This window comes from Amblyomma mixtum, chromosome 3 (genome assembly GCF_055824585.1).
Source record: "Amblyomma mixtum isolate Tamu chromosome 3, ASM5582458v1, whole genome shotgun sequence".
In the NCBI taxonomy this organism is placed as follows: Eukaryota; Metazoa; Arthropoda; class Arachnida; order Ixodida; family Ixodidae; genus Amblyomma; species Amblyomma mixtum.
Genome location: NC_143014.1, coordinates 38,905,048 through 38,932,686, shown reverse-complemented (window position 1 = coordinate 38,932,686; position 27,639 = coordinate 38,905,048). Strand labels below are relative to the sequence as shown.

The window sequence follows — 27,639 nt, the reverse complement described above, 5'->3', positions numbered from 1 at the left end:
TTTGCTGCTGTTGGCACGTCCTGGAGGCTGTTGTCCCTGAGAGCACATTTTATATGCCTCGAGAAAAAAAAAACAGCCAGCTAATCAGCTTGCGTAGTGCTTAATTATACGCCGCTGAGCTGACTTTCAACTGCGGCCCTGCCTGTGGGTCTCTCGCTGTATACGCGTCCACCCGATTTGCTTAGCTGGGCGCCCGAGCTATCAGCACGACAGGGTGACTGACCTTGGCATCCTCGGTGATGGGGACGAGCTTGCCGAGCTGCTCGGAGCCGAGGACATGGCGCGTGCGCGCGTTGCTGGGCCAGGTTTCCTCGATGCGGAGCTGGACGCCCGCTAGCACGGCCGCCTCCTCCTTGGAGCACAGCAGGTCGCCGTTCACCACCAGGTCCCTCAGCTGCGCACCAGAGAAGACGCGTCGCTCTATTCGCTCACGCTTGCGCGCAAACAAACGCATGCGCTCTAAGCCGAACCCCTTCGCTCCCGAACGCGTGAAAAAAAAAAAAGGGTTGAAGGAGAAAATCTCTCCCTCCTCGCTCGAAGCGCGCAGAGAAGTAAAAAAAAAAGAGAAAGTATAAAAAAAATGTCAGTGTAGTCATCTGCGAGCTCTGGATGTTGGTCAGTTCTAATCAGAAGTCGCCGTTTTCTTCCAGGACTAAATTTCTCGAGCCTCAAGCATAAACACAAGCAAAACAATATATTTCTATTTGCACCTTGGTCGCGCGGAAACAGGTGCCTTAGAAAGCAGCGGGGCAAATCACGTTGGCCTTTCCGGAAGTTCCCGTCCCTCGAGGCTCGACCGTGCTCGGCGTACAGCACAGAAAGCGTCTTGTCGCCGGCGACCTTGACATCCTCGGCAAGGGTTGCGGGAAGAGACGCCAACAGCGGCGCGCTAAGTGTCGTGCGAGAAAAAGTTGTTCCCGCAGTTAAGCCGTCGCGGGTGCCCCTCGAAGCCGGCCTCATTACGAGGAGCGGGCCTCAACGGGGCACAGGTGCCCGCTGTCGAGTGCAGCCGCCGATTAGAGTGCACCGCTGGGTAATCGCCGGCACGGCAGCAATTAAGAATGGCCGCCGGACCTCAAATAACACTCGGAGCCAACCCGCCGACGGGCTCCGCTGGGAGCCCGGACTCGCACCTGCGGCACGTCCGAGCTGCCGGTCGGCACGCTGGCATTGACCTTCGGCCGGAGTGTGCTCCAATTTGGAGCGCCGTCGGACCGCGGCCCCAGCTGTGCGGCGTTCCTTAATCATCGCCCGGAAAAAAAGCGGCTCCCCTTCTTGTTCACCGGACGGCTGCCGCGGGCCAAGGGGGAACAAACGGACTGCGAACGCGTCGTGCCTGAGGCTTAGCCTGCCAGGATCCCGCGGCGCACGTGAGGCGCGCTGGAATTGGGCCAACAAAAGCGCACCTCCGTCTGTACGGACCCTCGGAGCCCATCCGAGCGGAGGGCTCGGGAGTGCTGTCACAACAAACACGAGTGGGTACGTTTTTGCCGAAGCTGTATATGGTGTTACTAATTACGACCGGTTAGGCCGCTGTAGTCAGCCGGGCCTCTTGAGTTGCATTCGGTACTTTCGTGGACATTTAGCTGCCAGTGGTCATGAACAGCAAATGGGCTTTTTGTTATGTGACACTTTTGTAAACAGGAAGCTGTCGCTGAAGCGGTATCCGTAGCATCGTGGCCCTCTTATGTTGCTTCTTCGTGGTCACGGTCATCGGATAACCTTGGCCACCGATCCTGAGACCAGCGCGATGTGACGCGCGGTATGTACGCAGAAAACAAGTGTTGTAAGCAAAGACAGGGCCATAGCTGCCATGCGGATTTGGCAACGTCGATGTGCTACGTGGCACGATATTCAGAGCACAGCGAAACAAAGCAGAGTTGGTACCGTCTTTGCCAAAAGCAACCAGGCAACGGAGTTTGATTCTAAGCCGTACAGTGGAGCTGTTACAACACCCTGAAAGACCATAAGGTCTCGAAAAGTCAGGAAAAGGGTTCACGTTACCTTACACAGATTGCCATAAATGCTCTGCTGCACGGCTAAGGAACAAGCCTCGGTGTTCAGTTACTTTTGGCAGCGACTGTACATTGAGAATAAAAATCACCACGCCGACCGAAGGCCCTCGCTGGCCAGCAGCTGGTTGCATGCGACTCCCAGGCATCCACTCTTTCGGTCACATCGCAACGCAATCATCAAACACTTGCCTATAACGCGTGACAACAGGAACACGTGATCAGGTTTTCGCGCATGAGGCGCATAGTTGACTCTGTTGTACAAACGGCCAAAATGCTTTCGAAAAGGCCAGAGGGATGCTGCCACGTTTGACGCGCGCCAGTGCGAATAATTCTGGCGCAAGCAAAGCCAGTGGACGTAGCTCAGCCGCAGTGCAGGCAGAGAGAGCTAAAAATATTTCGCAGGCATCGGAAATGTCTATATGCTAGGGCCACAGCGTAATACTCGCATGTCGCCAGCGACAGGAACAACAGTGGCCAACTTTGAAAATAATTACGACTGGGCAGTTATAAAACCTTCTCGAACGCTCCAAGTATCAGATTTGGAAGCCTATGTTTTGCAACAAAATCATCGCAGAAAGCAACGACAACTCATAATTACAGAAATTAAAATCTTGTAGCGAGAATAATAACCATCTTTTAATCATCAACAACAGAATCTCGACAAAGCTTTCACGCGAGGCCAAAGTTTCGCTCCTGAGATTAACAATTCCGTGCCTGACTTTTCCAAAGCGCAAGCATACAACAATGCATCGGCTATTGTTGATTTTTGTGATCACAATATACGATCAAAGAAAATACGCAGATATGCCAACCAAAGGAGAGTCTTTGTTTTGCAATCAAATGAAGGCCTAGGATCATGAAAATTTTAATAACGAAGGCGCAACACTGCTGTAATATTTAGCACTCTTTAAATAGTGCTCACTTAACAAGTCGCCGTTAAAGCGCTTTGCAGTGCGTGCTTCTTTTACCCCCCCCCCACACACACACACACACGCACATTTCACTTTGCAAGCCAGAGTCGTGCCAGCCTCCAGCGTAATAATAAACTCAAACGCAATCCATACCCACTCCATCTTCTCAACAGGCTTCGGCTGATCGTATTATATGAAATAAGCGGCAACAACTGCTGCGCGCAAGCCTGCCGGTCACTCCGCTACCAGGATTACATGTGCGGCACACAGATAATCCGGGTACTCTGTACGGAGTTGGCGAGCCAGCACGCCAGCGACGCCTTTATCGTCTTAGCGTTAGGGTATCGCCTCGGCGACAGCGGCCCGTGGGCCCCTCCGCGTGCTTGCGTGACAGCCCAGACTCACGCAGCGAGCGTCGCCGTCGGGCAGCGGATGCAGCGCTAAGGCTGCCGGCCACTCACCAGCCGACGCCGGCGCTGCAGCGGGGACGTCGCATTTGCGCAGAAAGAAAAAAGGCGGGCCGGGGGGACGTCGGCCGATTACGGCCCCAGAGGCGCGCACCGGGCGCGAACGGGGCCTCCGCGCGGCGTGCGACACGCGAGCGTGCGCCCGTACATCGCGGATGGGCAATGAGCCGTGCCCAGCGGCGCGCCCGGGTCCGCCTAACAATAGGCTTCCGGAGAAGGGAACTGCGCTCGGCGGCCGGTGGGAAAAGCCGCGGCAGCTGCTGGCCCTCCGCCGCGGACGTCGGCACGGGGCCAGATCGATCAAGGTGGCCCAGCTGATGGCTGCTGCGCACTGCTCGAAGTCTTTCTGCTTCGGCGGACGAGTGTTGGCTGGCATTGCCCGAACGCGGCCACTGTTCGAGGAGAGGGTTCCGTGAGAGCAAACAGAGCCTAACACATGATGCGATGCTTGTCGCTCGGAGAAGAGGTGGGGCAACTAATGTCCGCACAAAACGGTCGGCAACGCCTACGCGAAACTTGCTCCGTGGGCGCAAAAATGTAAGGTTGCAGGCAGATTGCAGATTGCAGCCAAATATGTATGAAATCTATCTCGTCGTCGAGAGAAGACGTAAACATTCTTGAAGGCTATAGTGTGCATAGTTTTGCCGGACTGTTAGCGCATAATGACAGGGAAAACATAAATAAAGCAGACAGTACATGGGAGAAAGACGGGACAAGATGTCCCGTCTCCTTCGTTTCTTTGCCTGTCATTATACGCTAATTAACAGTCCGGCAAAAGTGAAGACGTAAGCGTGAAATGCATTGCACGGAGGGCGTAGAGCATTTTAGGTTGTCTCCTGGATGTTGGTAGCCACACTCCAGTCTTGATGAGCGTCCGTCATCAGTCCCTTTTCTGAGCGTTTTATACATTATCAAAGGCCACCCTCAACGTTCCCATGCACACGTCCACTGAGCGCCTATATTACACGGGGCTCTTCGTACCTCTGGGAGGCAACAGCATCGAGACCGGCGGATGACCCGTCTTTCCAGCACCAAACAGGGGCACTGTATCTTTCAACAAGCTGCTCTTAATCTCATCGATCCCCCTCCCCGTCATAACGCCCCCTTCTCCGCTCCCAAATAACCTACGATTCCGTCCCTATCCCAAAACACGTTGCGGCCGATTCCAACCCGGGCAGACACGCTGATCGTATTACCCAACACACTCATCCCCTCGATTCGACCACTGTCCACACAGACGCTTCACGAGCTCAGGGCCGGACCTGCTGCTTACTCCGTTGCGCACGACAGCCAGACCGTGACACACACCCGGGATTCTTGCACCGATCAGCCTCCTACCGCGACCCTAGAGACCTTCCCGATAGTCAACAGTAGATGAGAACTCTCCGAAGCACCCCCCTAACTCTTCCGCCTACATACGATATACACCGATTGAATGCAAGCCATGCGCGCAACTCATATGGGTCGCATTCCTGCACAACTCAGAGATGATCTGCAAGAGGCTCTCAACGAATATTTATACATTTTACGCTTAAAAGTGCAATAATACTGAGTGCGAAAAAACAACTGTATTAAGCACTGATGGGCTTTCTAGCTATCAGCAGCTCCCGAGGTGAGCCCTCCGGTTCATACCTGGTGTAAGTGTCACGCGCATATATTTGCAGCACTGGACGCGCTCAGTTGTACATGATCCAAGCATAAGTACAGGATGGCATAATTTAACATTTTCTTCACATTGAGGGAAGTATAGCGTATACTGCTGCGTCGATGTTAATAGCGAGCCTTTCTCTATTCTCAGAAAGTGCACACTCCACTCTTTTCTTGCAAGCACTACTGGTTTCACGGCCTATTCAAACGCGTTCTTATATGTACGACGAAGCCACTGCCAGAACAGTGCCCTTTCTTGCTCTCCTATTTCGACTCCGTATGCAGGAGGCCTTACGATTTCTACATCGCAGTGGAGCAAGTAACATCATTCTCCCAACAAAAAAGAGAATTCACGCAATTTTTGTCCACGAAGGAAGCTTGCTTAGACCAAAGAAGCACTGAGTCCCACTATGAAGTGCTTTCGGGAATATCAGAAAAAAAAAAAAAAATCTGCAACCAAGATCTATTTAATTACATAGCATGCTAGCAGTGTTACGTATGGCAACTGGCAATATATCGGAGTGCTGAAGTCTCATAAGGCGTGAGCATTTACTCTGTCGTCATTTTCTGAGGCGCAAAGTTGAAATTGCAGGAAGGTTTGAGCAAAACTGTGACAACCCTCCACATTCCCAACGCTGGCAAGGTTGGTTAATGAATCGTTCAAGGTGCCCCAGAAGCCGTAGTGACCGGCGGTCAGAAACAGTATGGACGGAATGTGAGCTCAGGCAGAGTTTCGTGTGGACGCTCAGTGCGCGCAGGGATAATGAACAACGCTGTCAGCGAGGCGAGGCTGCCACGTGCGAGTTTGACCATGGCACCACAAGGTTTTAGTGCTGCGAACCGGATGCAGCACACGTGCAAGGCATGGAAACAAGCGCCGAATGGACGCCGACAAATTAGAGGCGCTGGCAAAGAGCGCTTTGTCGCTGTGAGCACCGAGGCGTATGGAGTATGAGACATCTTCGTGCTTTTTGTTGCTCTTTCCGGTACTGCGCCGGGGTTTGTCGCATTGCTACAACGGAATTTCCTCTTTGTTTCTCGGCTACCTGCTCGCGGAGAATGTTCTGAACAATGAACAATTTTATAGGCATGCCACACAATCCAGCAGACCCGTGTTTCGGTACTTACTGTGTGTGGACCTATCTCCCGAGTCTCTAAAACACGGCATGATTTAGCGCGCTGAGATAGGATTCAGCGCTATAAACTTTTGGCTATGCTGGAAAATTCGCATGCTGAAAATTATACAGGCCGGATTAACACTGAAGAGTTCAGCGTGTCACATTTTCTTCACAGCTTCTAAAGGCAACCCAAGCCGCATGCAGTATATAATGCGTCTATATATACAGTGTGCGCTGTGATCGCCTATCCCGGATCAGCTCTTGTTCCTTCAAGAACGGCTGAATGGCTCGCAAGGCAGCCGTTGCACGAAGCAGGTATTTTATATACAGTACATCCTATGCATATTACCGATAGGGAAGACACAAAGAAGCTCTCTGTTCTTCGCGTGAAAAACTATTTTCAGTGCACCCTTTGCGTGTGCTAAAAATGGGGACCAGAACGAAACGTCAGGCTGACTCTGGTGCAAAAAACAAGTACTTAATTCCTTGCTTCCCACGACCACGATTCCTCTGTTGGAAGATGTACTAGGACAATAAAAATGGAGGACTTGATTTCGCACCTGCTGAAAGTTAATACTGAGCAAATTTAAGGCACCTGGCAAAGCTCGGATATAATACAGCACAATTTGCCGCGCGAAATAGAAATACGATCTTATGCCGACATTATAAATGCGGAGCACTTAGCCCGCTCTCGTCCTGTAGATTTTAATGGACAGAATCGTTTAAACACGAGCAAGTGCGCCCCTTTTTATTCAGCGAACTTTACTGTCCACTCTTTATGCAGCCTCGCGCAGCTGTGTCTTTATTTTTTTCCTTTCCGCACGGGCCAAGGTTTTGAGGTCAGAAGACTCGGGGGCTGCCCTTAGCGGTTCGCTCGGAACTTGGTCAACAGGTGGGAATTGAATTGCCGCTCGCACCCGGGGCCAATTGCATCTGCCGAGGCGAGACGGCCGCTCCTCCTTCGCTACACGCTTATTGGAGTTAAATGGACGGACGCGGTGTTCGGACGACTCCGCTGACTTTTGTTCGCCGCTCGCTCGACGAGCGCCGCGCTCCCTCGCGGTCCGGAATCAAGAACGCGTGTCGGGCTGGAAATAGCCGCGCAGAGCACTACTCTAAAGTGCCTCCCACGGGCCCCTGCCAATCTGCTCTCGAGAAAAGACACCCCGCGGAGTCAATATTGTCGCAGTCACGGCGGCAGCCTCTTCCGCAGTTCTCCCGCTTCTTGACCAAGGAGCGTGCGTTTGACTCGCCCGCCGTTCTTTTCTTTCGGGGCCCTTTCAAGCCCAATTTAACGAACTGTATATTTATCTTTAGCTCTGCGCAGATATTCGCGAGGAATTCCGCAAAACTTGAGTGACGCCCTCCTCTCTTTTCCCCGTTCCGTCGCCATTTATTTTCTTCTGCGCATATAAACTCTGCACTCGCTGGTCCTCTGGGCGCCATGTTTCGTGTTCTCGACATTTTCCCTGGGCCGCGTTCTTTCAACTTCTATTAACTGATTTCTTTAACATTTGCTCAAGCCAGTGCCAAATGAGTTATGGATACCGTTTTTGATGTGCCGGAGACCACATTCCTTTCGTGAAAGCAAACTGAAATAGCTGCGCGTAGCGGGTAGCTGCGAAAATTGATGAAACCTTCCTCAAATACCGCTAATTGCGATTCCAAAACTGTGAGGAACTCGCCGCAGCGCCACATCGGAGGGGCAATTTGATCCAGCTGTATACGCTACAGAAACATGCTGTCTACGTAAAATTAAAATGGCGACGAAAGGGATTGATTTATTTACAAGATGAACGGGTAAATGGGAGAAACCGGTGAAGGGCCAGCGTCAGACTGGCAGCAGCGCGAGTCCTCGTAATTCGACCTCCTTTTCTTCAACTTCCAGCGCAGCGCGGCGCAGCGTAGCTTTTGTCCCCAGGCCTTGTCCCGAAGCTCGGCCTCGAGCGAGTTAACAGGACCTACGATGACAGCGTCTCAGTCGACCCCATGCATGAGCGGCCTGGGTCGTCCTTGCGCGGAGATTCACAGAGGTCACTTTCGCGATGACGTAGAATAATCAGAAATTTTGGACAAGCGAATTGCTTCAACGCGAAGTTGTTTATGAACGCAATTTTTTCTCATATCGTCAGATTGCACCATAATAATCAATATATCCGCAGGTCTCTCCTCAACACGCTTGTAATTTTATGCTACTTATTGTCAAAAACTGATCCCATTTGTTTTGTATGGCAGTCTTAACCGCTTTGTGCGGGCGCAGGACAAACTTTAGAAGCAAGATTTTGCTAGGCACCGGAAGATTAGCCCATTCCCATCAATATGCTCATAACTGCGTCTTACAATATTTCCCAATGGCCTCACAATTATTTTTAGAAGAGCACCCCATTGTTTTTATATGGTGATCTTTACTCGGCGTGGGCACAGGACAAACTTTAAAAGAAAGATTTCCTTCAAGTGGGAAGGTCAGACCATACCCTCAATATGTTTTCATGCTTTAGCATTACGCCTCCATCGGAATGTGGTCGGCGTCGATGTTACGTAGATCGTCGCTTTCGGAGCACGGGGTTGGACCATGAAGCCTCCAGGTGGAGCTTCGAGGCGCTCAGTGCCTGAAAGTGCTCAGACGCACAAGGGATGTGGGCGGAACTTTTTGCCCCCATGTCGAACGACGAAGACGATTGCAGCAGCTAGCTGGACATCCTGTAATGGTGCCCCAACGTGTGCATCATAGGCACATCCCGCTGGTGAAACTAATTCAGCTAAAGGGATATTAACCGCATGGACGAGAAAGACGGCGATCAAGCAGCGCTGAGTTCACTGGGACTCCGTGATAGTGGAAGTCGAAAGCTGTCCTGTAGCACACTCCCTTTTATAAAATGGAGTGCGCTATAGAGAACAGCTTACTCCCTCTTTAATCCCGTATAGGCTTATTCGCGTTGAGAGTGTAGATGCATCCCCCCAATTTCTTTCTTCAGCGCGTCAAGTATTCGGCAATAGAGAATTTCCTTCTCCACCCCGTCAGACATTTGAAGAGCCAGAAGTTCTGTTCTGATCTATCAGCCGAAAATTCTGTCCCCTGGAAACGTTCGCAGAGAACATCCCACAGAAAGGTGTAGCATAATGCGCTTGACGCGAAACTACAAAGCGTCGAAATAGGAAATCGTTGGTCAGTAACTGTACACGCAACTCGCAACTGTTATCGCACGTATCCGTGCTTAATATCGCTTATCAGGTTTGGTTCGGTGGTTACTAGGTTAGACACTTTTTTTTCTATTCTCGCTTTCTGAAGTACTTTCTGGCTCTCTGAATAAAAGTCACATCGTCTGTTTTTAATACTTCTGACTGGCAAGCGCAACCGGTACGAGTACACGTTGTGGAAAAGCGCCTTTTGTACACCATGTCAACCTCAAAGCAGCTGCACCACCCAGCCAACATCAATGAGGTGTGGCGTGCATAATTACAGCTATCTAGGAACGATTACACAAGAGTAATGCAGACGCATATTTTGAAGCAGTTGGGTAGTATACGCGGGAGAGCCGCAGCGTATCAGGCATGGCTTATGGCGTGGCAATGCTTCCGCGTATTCCACTGATGCACTGCGCTCTTTTCCAAGCGATAAAAAACACACATTAAAAGCGAGCTAGCGGAATGCAGTGTGCACAACAACAAAAGAGGTGACGGCAAAGTGCCAAAGTAGCGATAGTAAACATAAGAAAGCACGATTGGGTGGGCTCTGCGCTGTCGTCACTGGGTCAGCCGGGTTTCGTCAAGAGGAAGAGCAAGGCTCTTTCGGTGTTCGTCGGAAAACCCGGCCATTGCTAGCGCGCGCGCTTCATCGTCACCTCGCCAGCGACTCGCCCATATTCGCCGCACAGCTGACGGCCGCCGCCGTGCCCGGAACGCGGGATGCGTCGGCCCACACGACGACCCGGAAATTGTTCCTGCGAGCGCAGAAACGACTTTGCCAGAACGCGCGTCCGCCTTATACGCAGCGCGGGCAAGCCCCGCGCCGAGAAGCGCGCGGTCCGCCGCATGGCCGGAGCGCTGCCACCGGAACCACTTTCGCGGGTCGCCGGAAGAACTCGGCCGCGAACGGTGCACCCGCCCAGGGGGCAGCGTTCGCCGGGCACGGCGCGACAACAGGAAGGACAGGGCGCTCTTGAAGGCCCCATTATCGCGCCTCCGCGCGAAGGCGTGCCGCGTTTGTCGACGGCCCGTCGATGCAATCGTGGCCCCTCCCGGTGAAGGGCGTCGGGCAGCCCGCGCTGTGACAGCTGCTCTTTTTCTCTTTTCTTGCATCCGAAGCAGCGCAAGTTGTGGTAATTAACGGCGGGATAATTTCGCCAGTGAGGAATTCACGAGCTGGAACAGACGACTGAACGGAGGCGGACTAGTGAATGCGGACGAGGGCGGTTTTTACCCGGGAGGAACCCTCCGCATTCTACAGTTATCGCAATTATTAATGAAAAAGGATTATATGGTTCATGCGAACGAAAAGCCGCCACCGGAAGTTGTCCGCAGAGCTTGTCCGCAGAATGTGTCCGCAGGAAGTGGCACCTGTCACGCGCCACAAATCAATAATAATAAGGAATAAATGAAGAAAAGTGCACGGGCCTGCCCACCGGCTCGAAGTGCGTCAGAAGAGAGTGGAAAGAGATGTGATGGGAATGAGTGAAAGAAGAGGCACGCAGCGAGAAGCCACGTCCGCCGAAGCGACGACGCTGCTTTCGGCAACAGATACCCGACGTGCAGATGAAATCCCAGCGATGGCGCCATTGGTTGACCTCAATGTGGTGGCAACATTCCCGACTACATTCGCACCAAAATTCTGAGTAACCACTCGTCGTGCAGCGCTCCGATTGGTGTCACAGCATCTCTCTTTGCACACAGCTTACATGTTTTAGTCAAGTTGGAAGATAGCTTGCGACAGGGGTTCGTACCGATGACATATGCACCTCAATTGCATGCTTTCTGAGGCTTTACCTTTTTCCCTTAAGGCGCGGTTGAGGCGTCCACAGAGATGTCGAGATGTGAGTGTTAATGCGCCCTTTCCTTTCCTCAAAACCAATTTTCGTATTAAAATTGTGGCGCAACGATTCTTCATGTCGTAGTATGTCGTAACCAAAAGTCGGATATAACGAACAAGAACGGATAAAACGAAGTGTCGTAGTATGTCGTAACCGGAAATTGCCGAAGTGGTATAGTAGTCAAACGCAGCAGTAGCAGCAAAAACGCAATGCTTTCGCATTTCTCCACTTGAGCAGACTTCAGTGCCTTCGTAATTTTTTATTCATTTAGAGTGGTGCTTCATTGTAGGCATTCGGAGACCCCGGCGCCGATTAACCCACACCGATGTTATCCTAGCGCACAGTGGCTTCGAGCGCTCCCAAGTGACGCGGAGAGCAGAAGCGAGGGTGTATCCACGGCTCACGCACTTAACCGTCCTTTCTTAGAGATCCACGGTCACCTTGTTCACTATCCCACCCGACGGGTCAACCGGGGCATTCTTCAATCGATTTATAAGCACTACGTCTTTGTACTGCGAGCCTCAACTCTTGAATCATTGGATACTCACCAAAAGTGAGCTCCGGCATTTTCTCCTATCACGATAACTAAATCCTGTCCGGCGCGCAGTAAGGCCCATCGTGGCGGGTCTGCCGCAGTGGTCTTCCGCAGCGCTAGGTCTGGGTCATCGACAGCCTGGACGAGCGAGAGGGGAGGCCCAGCAGCAGCAGCAGCAGCAGAGCTCGAACGAAGACGAGAGCTCGAGATCTGCAGCCGAACTCGTACACGCGCTCGATCAGCGCTGCCTGTGTTCGCGCTTTCGAAAGAGGCCGATCGAAGAGACAAGGCGATCGACGCCAGCTCTTTGCCGCGCGGAAGGCAAAAACCGCCGGCAAATTGGATGCCCGCTCAAAAGTCTTTCCAGGGACCCGAGCTAATTACGTTTTCGCTCCCGCGGCCAGGGGGTATATGGCCCGAGCAAACATGCCACGGGGCCTCCGAACGCGGCGGCGACGACAACTCGGGAACGCTAATTTCCGCGAGTCAACATACTCGGCGCCCGTCTTGATTTTGCCGAGTCACGCCCGCGCACAGCTGCTTCCGAAAAGCGGCCCCGCTGAGATGGCTGGGTGAGCCACGCGTTGTTCGTCTCGCCAATGGCCTCGCGTACGCGCGCCGCCGCTGCACAGACTTGAGCAGCGACCAGGCAGTCGAGCGAGTCCCTGGGAGGGGTTTGTTTTAGAAAGCAGCCAAAGCGGGGCAAAACGCGCAAGAAAGTTATCACTGGACCATGTCATTTGCTAGATATGAAAAGTTGACAACGCTCCTCTGGATTTTCTGTACCTAAAGGCCTTTTCCAGTGTTAGCTTGATTGAGCGCGCGTGCGTGTTGGATTGTGCTGCGCATGTGCAGTAGATGCCTGTATGAAATCCACCAATCAGAACGCTGATGGCATAGTCCAGTGGTAATATGGTTGCGCTCAAAAAGGACAATGTGAAAACGTCAATGCGATCCGTATTTCGCCGCCGCAAAATGCAAGCTGCGCCAGGACAACAAGAACGAAAGCGCCGCCCAGCGGCACGGAGCAGAGACTCCGTTGTCATTGGTGAGCCGATGAGAGCAGATACGTACTGCATAACGGTGTGAAGTGCTTTTGAGCTCGTCGAGGCTTGACACTACTATTAAATCTAGCGGAACTTGTACGAAAAGTGACGTTACCATGCGTCTTGGCAAACGGAAACTCGCTGATCAACGCTCCTTGGGGCAGTTGTGCACCATGTAGTCCACCGTTGGAGTAGGAGATAGATAGCTTTACCTCCCCCCCCCCCCCCCCCCCCCCCCAACAGTTAACAGTAGCAGCAAGAGCTTCGCTCGCACAATTTGTAAAAAAAAAAAAAATGCCCAGGCTTAGCTTGGTTAAGCCAAGAATGCGTTGCATATTGCGCGGTCTTTTTGCGCGAGGTATTGCTTGGCGGCACTCGATTTTCTCAGCAGCTTTTCCTCCGTGACGTATGGATGGATGGATGGACAGAAGCGCCCCCTTTGAAACGGGGCGGTGGCAACCGCCACCATGCTCAGCCGTCCTTTTTTTCCTTTTTTTTTCCTTTTCCTGTTTTTTTTTCTTTTCCTTTTTTTTTCTTTTTTCTCTTTCTTTAAGTGGTTTGGTGACTTCACCAAACCACGTGACGTCACGTCACGTGGTTTGGTGGCTGCCCGGCCGCGCCCAAGGGCTGAACTGAGTGATTGCAATACGCTACGCATAAAAAGTAAAAAAAATTGCAACATCGGCTAAGCTACTGCTTAGCTCGAGCATTTCAGCGAAGAGCTGCCTCCGCGGCAGCGTTCGCGCCATTGTTTGACTTTGCGAGCACGCTGCTCATCCTACGGTACACGTGCGGCGGTCCCGTCGACGGTTCTGTACGGCTGATGCGGCAGCTATAGTCCGAATGTTTCCTGCTCGCTAACATAGGCTGCGTTCGTTCATGGCGACGACGTTCGGCCGAAGGCACGTGTTGAAGCCTATAGCGGCTTTTGCGTTCCGCCTCGCGTATACAGCTGGATTTTGCCGTGGCCGACACTTCTCCTCTCGTGACGAGCACACCGAATCTCGGCTGCTGATTGCGGCTGATCCGACGCACCCGCGGCTCCCATGGCGAAGGCGCCCCGTGCGGCCTCCGCTCTGGGCCGCAAAGAAAACGGGGTGGCACAGGCGCGTGAGGTGCGCTCGTGCTGCGTTTTAGCTGTGCTTGGGGACTGCTGATGAAGACCATCGCGGATGAACTCCCTACAAAAGTTTTTCTGTGTAAAAAAAAAAAGAAGAAAGCGATCTAATGAACTGATGTAATGATCTTATGACCTGACGTTCATTATAAGAGATTGGCTAGAATTGTCGGCAAGGCGTCTTCGGTTCACGGCACAGGCAGCCAGCTCTCCGCAAGCACTGCGGGTCGTTGTCCGCCGCTAGGGAAGGACTGGATATTTTAGAATCAAGCAGCACGGTTTAGACACTCGGAGGCTTTGACAGCTGAGCGTTGACGTCAGCGCGTGCATAGCGAACCAGGGCCCGCCGCGACGCAGCGCGCACAAACACGAGCGTTTTCCCGATCCCGAGTGGCCCACTAGCCCGAAATTACGCTCCCCGAGAAGGATTCCATCGCTGCTGGTGGAGAGCGGGCGATAGGGCCGCGACTCCATCCATCAGAGCGCGGCACGTCCCGTGCGCGCGTCTTTCGGGGGCCGCCCGAAGGGAGGGGCCGTCGCTGGACACTGGCGGTCATTTTTATTTGCCGCATCTGGCGTCGTCACGACACGGCGGGATCGATCCCGCAGGCCCCGATCGCCGGTGGCCCCCGCGCGGGTGGCACGTCCCTGGACGGCGCCTGACGTCGGTGTCGTCGTCGTCGCCGCTGACACGGGATTTTTCTGCGCGCACGGGGGACGGCCCCCTTATTAAAACATCATCGGCCGCTGCAGGCACTCCGCCTGATTGAAGCGAGGGGCATCCCGCGCGCTGCGTCTGACCGCGGGGCTCGGGCCTCGCGCCGCGCGCGTGTGCACAAGGTTTCACAGCTTCCGAAAGGTTCTCTTTACGGGAGAGTGCGCTGCGCCGCTCCACCAAAGGACCTTCGTCTCGTTCTCTGGCCTCACTTGGAACATGTAGCCCATGCCCTATACACTCCACAACTACCGTCGCGTCCTGTCAGCTGAGCGTGAATGTGGTGCGACGCGATCACAACTTCCTTTGAAATTGTGGTCAGTGGACGCCGCGTGAGACCTGTGTCTTTTATTTATAGCGCCCTAAAGAGCGAATGACAATTTATCACCCGAACATACAGCGGGACGTATATTTCCCGGGAAAAAAAGAAAAGAGTTCGAAAATAGGTTTTTTGGGATAAAAATATAGCTTTTGCGGCACAGTATTACCACTGCTGGCAGACACCAGAAAGCCGGTGAATTGTCGTAAGTAGTAAGCTGGTTAACTAATTTCTGATAAGTAAATTAACTGTCACAGCTAGGCAACTGGTTGCAATCAGAAATTTGTAGCCGGTCGGTAGTAACAGTCATGTAAGTTTTTAGAGTTTGGAAAACGCGACTATCCTGGGCGTTCTGGCTGGACAAAATTTGGCTGCATCGTGCCAAAATACATAAGCTTTCGAAAAGCATGCAGGCAAAGCAACCTTTCCAGTGCACGTCAAGAAAGCCAACCTTTGTCGAGCCACAGCGCCAAGGGTAATCGCGCTTTCTAAATTATAAAAACTGATATGACTATTACTAATGACCGGCTGCAAATCTCTAATTCCAACTAGGCGCCTAACTCTAATAGTTAAAAAGGTAATTATTAGAAATTAGTTAACCAGCTTACTACTTAAAGCGATTCACCGGTTTTCTGGTGTCCGCCAACACTGGCAATACTGTGCTGAAAGAGCGATAGTGTTTTACCTAAAAAGAAAACCTATTTTTGAGAGTTACTTAAAGTCTTCCCTGAAACACCTGGTACATATACACGGACACCTGGGCAGGTTCCCCGCACCCGGCGGGTAGGTGGACAGCCTTTCACAAAAGAGGCTTCAGACAAACAAACACACAAAGGCTAAATGCGGGGAATGGCTACCGTAAGTGTTAGCGCACTAGAATGGAGTCCACCATTTTTTGCTGGGCTTTGAAAAATAACGTGGACAGTAGCTAACACTTCCCAAGGTTCTTGACCTTCTGTGAATACACCACAGCAATGGCTTAGTATGAGTTTGACTATTCGCATTGTATGCGGCAACTGTTGAGGTTCGATCCTCCATACCCATCGGTTTTCAGATGGATCCTCGACCCCACCTCGTCCAAATGCGTCAGCCACAGTGATATTTGGCAGAGCTTCCCTTGCGCTACAAAGATAATCATCATCTAGTGAAATAACAGAACGCGCTCAACAGAGATGCCGCGAAGCCTGACACATCTGGGCCCTCTTTGAGCAAAAAAAAAAAAAGGCATCTTGCAGGCCATTCTTCGACTCTCTTTGAACACGTGTATGACAAGCGGCGCATGACAACTGGAACAGAACAGCAAACATTGAACAGATGCTGCTCTAGTTGTACAAGAGAGATATCAGAATTTGTGTTGCTAACGTTCTTAAAAGGTTTAGTCAAGGATAGTGACAGAGATGTAGAACCGATCTCCTTGAACTAGCTTCGGAGTCCTGTAGCATTATGACTTGTCTGAACTGTCAGCTTCGAATGCTTTGAATTGCTTTTGAGGAAAGAACATGCGTAGAAACTGCCTGGCTTCTCGGTGGACACCTCTGCCGCGTCGTGAGAGAATGGATGAAGGAAGGGGTGAAGGAAAGTCACCTTCAGCATGCACTGACATCGCACAGCACACGTCTCTCGGACGCTCTTTGTGCATCTGCGTGATGGTTATAAGTAGTTAGCAGAAAATGCGAGGTAGCAGCCTTACACCAGGATCGCAACGTGAAGGAGGAGATTAAGGAACGGATGAAATGGAGAAATATTAATAATGCGAAAAGAGACGTTTACGTTTGCTCTTCGAAAAAGCGCATTCACGCTTAAAATGTCGCCATAATGCATTTCTGCATCACTAGACGTCCAACGCAGGGGAAACCTGCTGTCTTTTTTTTTTATTGTTACAGGCTTCACCTATGTTTCGAATTATTTGTGTGCTTTCGCATTTATTTGTGTCTTTTTCCGCCATATTTTCTTGACCATTGCAGCAGGCGCTGTACTTCAAGAGCCCAGAAAATATTTCACGCCGCATCATAGTATGCTGTCTCTGAATATTTTAGTTATTTTGGCCAATAGTGCTGAGCGGATGGTTCCATGCATTCCGTGGCAGAAAGTCACTTAGAAGCTAAGGCACACAGATAGGCCAATTCGTATGGATAGCTTGGCGCAAATAACAGAAATTTGCCAAAACAAGTTTCTTCAAAATTTGAAAAAAATTCTTTGTGAGGGTGTGCAAATAGTATTTTTCTAAACCAAACCGAATACGAATAGTGTCGCTTTGTTATCGAATTGAGTATGAATCGAATGCTGAGAGAACCGAATCGAATATGACTCCAATAATTTGACCAGCATTCGCTACTTGCGCGAATGTTCTTACAAGATTCAGGGGGGCACTTTGTTGACCTAAAGTACAGTGAGGCGGAAGCCTTAAGCGCGATGTTGCTGCATGTGTCACTGACGTGTGGTTAAGATGTTAAGCTTCGCGTGAAACACGACAGCCTCTTGCAACGCTCCCAGGGAGTCCACAGAACGCCATCGCCCATTCGGCTCTACGCCTTGCTCATCAGTAAATTGGTTTTTGAGGAAAGGTAATGTATCTGTCTCGCATGTCTCGGTGGACACCTGAACCTCGCTGTGACGGGAAGGGAGTGAAATGGGAGCGAACGATGAAACCGTATTCACTAGACGCGCCTCAAGTTCATTCCAAACCATCGATCTGGCATGGCGGAGTGGCTATCGTGCTCGTCTCACACTCCGGAGACCCGGGTTCGATTCCCCAACTTTACTCCTCGGTTTTATTTATTTATCTGGTCTCACTATAAAGGTTAATTACGCTAATTGGTTAATTAAGCAATTAACTAAACTCAGTCCCACTTGGAGCATCACTATACGATCCCTTTAATTGGTTGCATGGTTACTAGCCAAAGTACAATTGGCCCCGTTTGAAATTCACGCACTGTGACGTCACGACCATTTGGACCAATTGAAAAGCGTGACATTTCTGTCGACAACTTCTGCTTAGAACGATGAGGCATTAAAGGCTTCCGCCTTAAAAACAAGCAATCGTGCGAAATAGCGAAGCGTTAGCGGCGCCGCTGTGGTACCCTGCTATAACTTATGGAATCATAGCAGCAGCTGTAAAGAGGGTCAACTCTAATATGCCCTTATATCACTCTAATCTTCACTAATAAATTATAACCATCATGTTATATTTATAGGAAAATTACCTTTCGCTACTGATGACGACAGAGAATGAAATAGCGCCGCGTCTAAGGACGTGAGAGGGGCGAGAGCCACATGTCAGGCATGGCCTCCGAGATCGGTATTCAAGGCAGGGTTTGCTGAGCCTGCCTGAGCCTTATCGCATCGACCGAGCTCGGAGGCCATGTAGGAGCATTATGATCGTCGCCACTCGACTGGACCGCGTCGTGGCGCTAGGTCGTCCATCCCGCGCTCACCAATCGCGGCAGACTGTTACGCATCGTTGGTGTGGGCCCTGTTTTTAGTGCGAAAACACTAATCCGGACGAAAAAAAAAAAGAGGCAGGAAAAGGAATCGCATCAGTGTCCACGACTGGGAGTCGGACCCGTGGCGGCGCGATCAGATCAGCTTCAAAGGCCGCTGCGCGAGACCACTAGGCTATCACTGTAGTTTATTTCTCTATTGCATGGAAATCAATCCCGCTGAGCTACCAAATGCTTTACGCGCATACATACAATTCCGCAGCCTTTTCTAGCACCCTCCTTCCACCTTTACTCCCCTATTGCCTCCCCTACGCAGAGTAGCGTGTCAGCGAGTATTCGCGCCGGCTATAATATCTGTTTTTCATGAAAGAGCTATCTCTCTCTTTGCACCACACTCTCGCGCTGGGCATTACAGAGCGTCGTCTTCATCAACTTCCATCTAGTACGTCCCTCGGCACTGCTCGCTCATCGTCGTCTTCTACGTAGCAACAATCCGTGCTTTCGCATTGATGCAAGTGTACAATAGTAAACATTCCCTGTAGATTTTGGAACAGCTGGCTTTATTCGAACTCTGCGCCAATTTTTCAAAAAAGTATTAGAAAACTTAAGACGATATTCGGTTCGTTTCGAATAATTTTGAACGTGCACTACTTGATTCGTTCAACGATTCGGATAGGAGGAATACAGATTTGCTATACAAAAATTTTGCATATTAGCACATTTCTATTTATCGCACCTTTTATTATCTATCTTCAACTGAATACGCTGCTTTCCGATGACGTCACCACACGTCACCCACGCGGCTGAGGTTCACCTATGCCGCGCCTGCTCTATTCTTCGCGACCACGGGCCGCCCTAAACACTTCTCATAAATATCACTCCAAACATTTTTTGCTGCTCAGCTTCCCTTTGAAATATCAATTTTCTTTTAATTTATTTCTATTTCTAATGGTGCCAGTCTACGCTACTGACGACGAGGGTTATCGCAGGGTTATATCCCCGCTATGAACGGCACAGTGCGCCTTCTTATATTGAGGCAGCGTTGCAGATTTCAATAAGGGAAACAATTTTGTGAAGCTAGCTCGCCCGCAATGAACTACTTTTGGTAACTGCCGTATTGCTCTTAGAGGCATTGTGCTTTCTTTTCACTCTTGGCTCGTCTTTTTTCGGCATTTAAGTGCCCACCATAAACGCAAAAATTTAATGACATCAGTAAAAAGCCCTGTTCTTTCCGTAATAAGCACACAAATATCGCGTGTTTCACTCAAGATGTTCTGCAGTTTTTAAAAATAAGCTTTTTGATATAGAAGAGCGCTTTATTCGGAATAGCACTGTCAGCGATGTAGTAATTCAGGCGAAACGTGCTAACTAGTAGGCTGGTTGACTAATATTGAATAGTAAACTTATTAACTATAATTATTAGTCTACTTTTTATTGAGAGGTTTGTAGCCCACCGTAAGTAATATCCATTGCAGTTTTTAGGATTTCGAAAACGCGCAATTACTCTTGGAACTGTGGGCTAACAAATTTTGCAGACATCGCACCGAAACACATGCCTTCTCGAGAAGCCTGCAGGCAAAGAAACCCGTTCAGTGCCCGACACCCGCCGTGCCTATTTATTTTGGGCCACAACGCCGAGGGCAACTGTGTTTTCAAAAAATCTAAAAACTGATATGGATATTACTTACGGTGGGCTACACACCTCTCAATAAATAAAGAAACTAACATATGCTAGAAGGGGCAAGAAAGAGGAGAAAAAATAAAAAGTGCCCAGCCCGCGGTAGCAGTTAAAAGTTTTCTATTCATTATTAGCTAACCAGCCTACTAGTTAGCACATCTTAGCTGTATTCTGGTGCGCTACACCACTGAGAATGCTTTGCCGAAAAAATCGGTCTTCTAACTCGAAAAAAATATTTTCGAAAATGGCAGAACATCCCAGGTGAAACACCCAGTATTAAGTAACGCGTCGCCATCCCATGAAATCAGCCATATCGCGTCCGCCGCAGGCGCAGGCCTCTCCAAGCACTCTCCAATTACCCCTGTCTTCCCCCAGCCGGGACGGCGCTATCACAGCACACTGCCCTAATCCCATCTCCTCGACTGCCGTCGCCAACCCCCCCCTCCCGTTCGCCATGGTGCTGAAAAATGCAGTTACTCTCGCTTCAACGTAAAATTATTTCGCGATTAAATAATCAAATAATCGGCGAAATCCGTACGAGTGTGCTTGAAGGAGTAAAGCAATTCTAAGAATATATTCACTCAATATTGGCTGCTCCAGTTGACCTCGCTTTAAGCTTTCATTTGTCGGCCGACTTAGGTCGATGCATTTCCGGCCAAAGGGAATGAAGACCGCTCTCGACCAGAGGCTGCGGGATCGCACAGATGAGATGCGGGCGACGGTGGCCTAAGTGTGACGTCAACGCCGCCGTCAGCGCTGACGTAAGCGTTGAGCCAGCGATGCCCAACGAGCGTCATTTTGAAGCTCAAATAAAAACGCCATTCTAACATCGTACTCAATTTAGAGAAGTTTTGTTTCTCTATAGTGCCCGAATGCGATGTAAATTTTGTTACAGAAGGTGCATTAGAATGAAATTTACGATTCCCTATGTTCCCTTCTCGTTTAACATAGTATACTGGAAAGCGTGGCTTTAACATTCGCTTTGTCACTGGGCCAGTTAGTTTACTAGATCGATCGGAAGAAGTTACACTTTGTAAGTTACAACATGACAAAGGGCGGGGACGTATAGACGCTATTCACTAACCGATCTGGCGGGCGGCAGGAGGCTCCTTCTGAACACATCGTGATGTGGAGGGGCAGTGCTCCCCGCTTTTAAATAGGTGTATCCAAGGACCCTGAGAAGAGTCCCCCCCCGCCGCCGCGCCTTGGGGCGGAGTCATTGTCGGATCTGAATTTGCCGTACAACATGACTGTGTCGCTCGTGTGACTGCGACGTGATACGACCGCCATCTTGTTGCGTGCCACGGTTGCCTGTGCAGACTCAGGCACAGCGCACCCTCGACTGAAGCCCTTGCTAAGCGTGGAAGTGCTTCACTGTTCCCTATGAAACATGCCACAGAAAAACGTGCCACAGAAACAGTTGGGAAGTAAGCCGAACAGGTACCGAGATATATCGAAAAATTGCTTGTTTGACTTTTTATAAAGGAAGGGAAAGTAGTTAGTCTTCTGGTGTGGTTTGAGCCAGCGTCTTGGTGGTACGCTCGCCTAGCGCTAACGGACAACCACACTACTAATTTGCGAAAGAAAGTAAATTTACAGTCACTGAACGTTAAAAGAGTAGAAAACTGAGCTAGTTGGTTCATACTTCTTGGTGGGAACAGCCGAAATAATAAAACGCAGACACAGAAAGGAACACATAAAACGTAGACGAAGCAGCTTCGTCTACGTTTTATGTGTTCCTTTCTGTGTCTGCGTTTTATTATTTCGGCTGTTCCCACCAAGAAGTTACAGTCACTGACCAAGTGAAAAGATGAAAGACGTTTCAACCGTACGGGTTCGTTGATCGCAATCATGGGACAATTCCGAAAAGTCTTTATTCATTTCATTTGATACGTAAATCTTATTAAAAAAATCATATTCAGTGCCTGACCAAAGGAATTTAGATCGAGTTCTTGGCTACACTAATCACAGGAGCAAATGTGTCATTTTATGCATCAACTACATAACTTGGACAGGTAGGTGTTTTCTGGTATCTAAAAAGCGCCGCAAGCGCGGGACAAGTTGGTAAGACAGAAGCGGTGACAGCATGCGGGGAAAGACGCCTCTTCCCAGAGTCACTGTTGTGCTCTGAGCCTGCCCTGTGTTGCACGTGGAAGTCATTCATTCGTTCGTATAGGTTCTGCGAGGTGCTCCTAACAATACACCTGCGATATGCCTGCGATGGGGTGAAGCATCGCGCGGTTCTCCTTCGTTTTTCACTTCACTGTTCGATCCTGTTATTAGTCGTGTGCGAAGAGAAGCAGTGGACTGAATTTACACGAAAATTATGAATCCTCGAGCTCACTCACGGCCATGGTGCTCAGAGCGGCTGGTGAAAGGACCACCAATTAACTGCATGAGCTTAATTTCGCCACACACGAATTATGCATGCAAACTTTGCTGCTAAAATAGAAGAAAAAGCGCTTCACCCGCACAAACACCTTCGTATGTACGAGACGGGAAGCTGACTTTTTTCTTAGACTTTAACGAGACCCTCACTACACGCCTCTCTTTACATGCAAGCTCAGACGTGAAATGAGTTATCACCTGAATCCTGAGATTTTCATCACGCAGTTTTTGCTGAGACGAGAAAGACGAAGGCGAACAAAGCCGCTGCTTGCCTATCACCGCCTGGGTGACGTGGTGGAATTATGATGCTGCTCTACGGAAGGGAGGATAATACGGAAGGGAGCTCAGAAATTTCTCGTTTTCGGGCACCTTTGACGGGTGAACTCCGGATGCGCGCGACTCGGCGGAAATGCAGCCTGCCCATGTGCAACCACAGAAGTGACACGCTCATGCGTGTGGACACAGCGCGCCTTCCAAGGTCTACGAGGTCGCGTCGATGCGCTCAGATGCCGCGCTTCTTTCCTTTCGGTTGGATCGGCACTTTGATCTTGTTTCGGGACAGTGCTTTCACTGCGGCCTGACTTTACCCAATTTATCTTTGGCGACGAGCAGATACCACCGAAACACTTTTCCATCCTTAAGGTTGTGAATACGTTTTAGGCGTATTGAAGCGTATACGCTTGAAGCGTGAATACGCTTGAAGCGCTTGAATGCGCTTGAAACGTACAAGACGCATCGAAGGTGCAGCGCATGCCAGCGAGCGCAGGTGTGTGCGGCGCAGCATGAAGCACACTGGGCTCATCTATGTGGGCGTTAGCGACTGTTGGTCTGCTTTACTCGCCGACTATAAAGCCGACATTAAATAACTGCTGGCAATATAGCTGGAGAATGAATTCAGTGTCCTCGAGGTTTATAACTATGCTTTACGCAGGTTGGACGGCGCTACAAGAAAGTGCGGAGAATACGATTACTGTCGTGATGACATTGAGGTGAAAGCAGCAAACTCTTACAGAAGGCAGTGGACCTGATTCCTAACTATCTGAATATGAAAATAAGGTGAAACCAAAGCCAAGGCTGAATTATAAAAATTGACCAATAAAAGAAAGGCAAGTGACATCCGAGGTATGTCATGCAGAGGACTGAGGAAACTCCAAAGCACGGAGGGAACCTATAGCAGCAAGGAGGCAGCTATACAGCTCTGGGAGAACCCAGATGTACAGGGTGGAAGACAAACATGGCAATGATATCAACATAAGGCACAGGTAGACGGCAGAAGAGTAGTTTACCGGGTTGTAGTGCAGTCGACCCTAACATACGCCTATACCAGTCATTACTAGCACCGAAGCTCAATTAGCTAAAATGCCGGTTGTAGCTAACGAAGGAGCGAAGACAGCAATACAAAAAATGAAGGGGGGAAAAACAGCGGGTGAAGGGGCGGTTCGCGGGAAAACCAAATGTGAGGTCAGGATACTTTAGGTGAGATTAAAAAAAAAATATCAGGAAATGGACCTGAACAGGACGTGTAATGCGCAGAGCTGGTAACTTATGGTATACTAAAAGGTCAGAGTGACACCAAGAGAGAAAACGCAATCAGGGGCGGCCGATAATCGGATGAGGCGACACGCTTCGGATATTCGCTGGAATAAATGGGCCGCGGCTGGCACAGGGCTGATTGGAGGTCATCGGGAGAGGCCTTTGTCCTGCTCGACTTGTGTGATGATGACGATGATGGCTATCTTAGTCGCGAATTTAAATTGCTGAAGGATAGTTGTTGCTTTTCTAGAGCCCTTCTCTGCGTCTGAGTGTTTCAGTGAGGTAAATGCTACGCAGAAGCTTGGCGTTCAGAATCATTATTTACGTATGAAATAAATATGTACAGCATATCATACAGAAGGAAGTCCTGAAGTCAGTGACTGTATTGGGACCTCCTAATTAAATACAGCTTATGAAACATGTGACAGCTTACGCGGCATTTCAAATATATAAATGGAAACTGAGTGAATACTGATTATATATAATATTGCAGAAACACAGAAAGAAAGTAAAAAAGAGTGATACAGAGATAATGTACTAATATACGCACACATGTAGTTGAAATAATGCCATGATGAAATTTGAAAAGGCGACCAGGCGATAGGAAGCTGTATATAACACAAAAAAGGGAAAATAAGAGAAAAAAATACACACAAATCACACTGAGGGATCTTCGCGAAGTTCAATCGCTTAAACTTCGTCTTTTAAGGGGCTCTGAAAGGAGCTCTAATAAAGTTGCGGTATGCCTGGGATGTTAGAGCACGCCGCTTCACGAATATCCTCCAGCAAGAATTTTTTGATGCGCTTCGTCGAAGCTGTGTTTTCTGTAGTTAAAATTTGCATTTCAGTATCTTCGCACCTATCCCTCTCCTCTCGACACTTTTTGCACGCTGGAAGGTTGGTGCTCCTCCGCCGGCCCCACCGCCGGGAGAGGGGGGGGGGTCTCCACAGCCTCACCAGCGGGGGCGCTTCCTGACCCGCCGGAACTACTCCGCTAACTGGCCGCGGCCATGGTGGCTACCTGACGGCTGAAAGAATCTAACCAATAGCCATCTCTCAACTTGTGTACGCAATAGCGTATGACGGAGGAGGGTACGAGCATGAAAAAGTCGCCGGAAAGGGCTCGCCAACTTTCGCGCGTGATTGTGGCTTCTCTGCTGCATGTAGAAGTGTAATGTTTGGCTCAGGCGTTCATCACAGCACAATGAAGTGATTGAGCCAGTTGATGTGCTCTCATAAGGTGTTGCAGAGCGTCTTTAAGTTGCTCAAGGAATTAGCATTTCTTTAGTTCATTTGGTGAAGTTTACCAACAGCAACGGATGAGAAATGAACTTCACTGTTTTCAGTAATTAGTTCGTACTTTAGGCGGGACAAGATTGTTGTTAAGCGTAAACCGGGTTGTGCTGGCGTTTACAAGACAATACTGCGGAATGAGAGGGAGTGAGGCATGATTGTTGACGAGCTTTTACATTAGAATGCCAAGAAAATGTTACAAGTTGTGAGACTGAGAGGATGTCATGTATGTGAAGAAGAAACGCAGCACATGTGTGAAAAGAACTGTAGGTAAGTATCCGAATGGTTTGATTTCGTACTTTTTGCAGTGATCCGAGATGAGTATTATCGTGGTTCCTATTAGGCGCACTATACAGTAACTTATATGTGGGTGTATAAATGCTTAATACAGGGTTATTTCCACGGATCTTTGAGCAGTTTGCGCTCAAAGCTGCCGGCACTCGGCTTTATCATTTGCTTGTGACGTGAGACGCGTGCAGACTTATCTCGAATGATCGCAGTCACGCGCAACTGCTTCCACTTTGTTCCAGATTGTTGTAGTTGCTTTTGGCGCCTTACCTCGATGGTTCCTCGCCAGCTTTTAATTGAGCGTGGCCGAGGGCGGCAGCGATTCTCTTCGACGACCGCCAAGCACGCTTGTAGCTGTCGCCGCCGCCAAGTCATTCAGTTTCATTTAGAAGCCCTTTTTGCTGTCTTCCTGACTGCAATCACCACCACGTGACAATATCAGAGTAGATCTGATTGCAATAATATGTAATCTAAGAACTCAGGTTCTTGGAAGCAAGCGGTTCTATAGCCTTGGAAATTAGTGTCACGGAACTTGCCACTGCATATCATGGGCCACTGAGGAATATCCCTGGCATCTGTAATACTAATATGCTGTTGGTGTTTGTTCCAGTTTGTGTAGACTTGCGCCGTAATTTTATACTTGCGAAGCTACATGCGCGATGGAACGGGAAAGGCAAGATGAAGAGTAACGTGCAGAAATCGAAAACAGCAAGAAAAAAAGAAATACGTGGGCAGACACCACAGGAAGCGCGGAGTGCGTGCTGAGAGCGCGTTGCACCTTTGCAGCGGTTCACCGCGTGGACTCTGGAAGCGACCCTGAATTATATATTGCGTGACAGCATCGAGAGGAGTTGGCACTTCAAGGTGCCGTGATAATAATGTATACTAAAGCACGAGAGGAGCCGACGGCCTAACCGGTTTTGTACGTGCCCCACGATGCTGCTTAAGCTTTGCCTACGCCGAGACACCGAGAGAATACAGCCCAGGCGGAGAAAAAGGACAAATGGAAGCCAGGATGAGTGCTGATAAGACGAGACGGAGCGCTGCCGAGCGTCATCATCGCTTTTTCGCTCGGTGCAAAAAGAAAATGAAGACATTTGGATTCGATATTCATGTCGGTTAAATTAAATTGAATAAAGATACGAGCTTTAACATGAATGACGAAGAAAGAAACTTACTTCAAATTAGGAACATGAGCATTCATAATTTCATACGATGCAAAAAATATAAAGAATGTAAAGGAATACATTTGCATAGAAGAATATTATGGTTACAGATATATTTATGAGAGAGGAAATTCGTATTATCAGTATTTATTTCTTCAAGTGATAATTAAATGAAGCAATGCGAGAAAAAAATTATTATTTTAAATTCCTCGTGAAAAGAGCGAAATATTTAGCATGCTTTTAGCTGTGGCAATAAGAAGGCGAGGAGTTTGACGCTAACCTGAGATATTCAGAAACAAGGGCGAGGTGAAATTTTCCGTGGCCGGAAACGCACGCTGCTTCTTCAACAACAGTACTTTCGTTGACTCGCGGTCACATGGCGACGGTGTCGCAAACTGCAACAGACATACTTCAAGATGGAAATGTTCGGAGGAAACACCTATGGTTTCCTGCGAACACTTCGTCGAAAGTGACAGCTTCGCCGCCAAACTCGTCGCGCGCCCAGAAAAGAGACGGAGGACACGTCAGTGTCTCGAAACGCGTGCCACTAGCGAATATCGCCGTGCATGTAGGTGCAAAACGAGGGCCGTGTAGCGGTGCGTCGCCGTCTCGCTTAAAGTAAGCGGAATAGAACGCGGCGTTCCCTCGAGCGTTTCACCACCACCACGGCAGCATCTCACTCACTACAGGTGGCGTTGGGTCCGTGTCATCCTCTCTTTTCCTTGGCGCGCAAGTGGGCAGTGCGATAAGAACGGACACGCGCTCGCTTATTCACCCGAGAGCGGCGCCGGGCAACTCACCGTCGGAGGAGGCTCATGGGGGGGTTGGCGGCTGCCGAGGCGCGTCGGCGCAGGTGAGGGCCGGCAGGAACGCACGCGGCAGAGCGGGCCACGCGCGAGGATACGTCGGGAGCGCGCCTATGGCCGCGGTGACCGC

General features: G+C 49.9%; 1 protein-coding gene across 1 annotated transcript in view; it reads right to left on the bottom strand.

Annotated features, from left to right (window-relative positions):
• LOC149349731 (uncharacterized) overlaps positions 1 to 27,639 on the bottom strand; it is a 555,241-nt gene that overhangs the window by 106,161 nt on the left and 421,441 nt on the right. Inside the window, exon 17 of the mRNA XM_089578770.1 lies at positions 224 to 394. Coding sequence (XP_089434896.1) covers positions 224 to 394 — 171 coding nt within the window. The remainder of the gene's footprint in view (positions 1 to 223; positions 395 to 27,639) is intronic.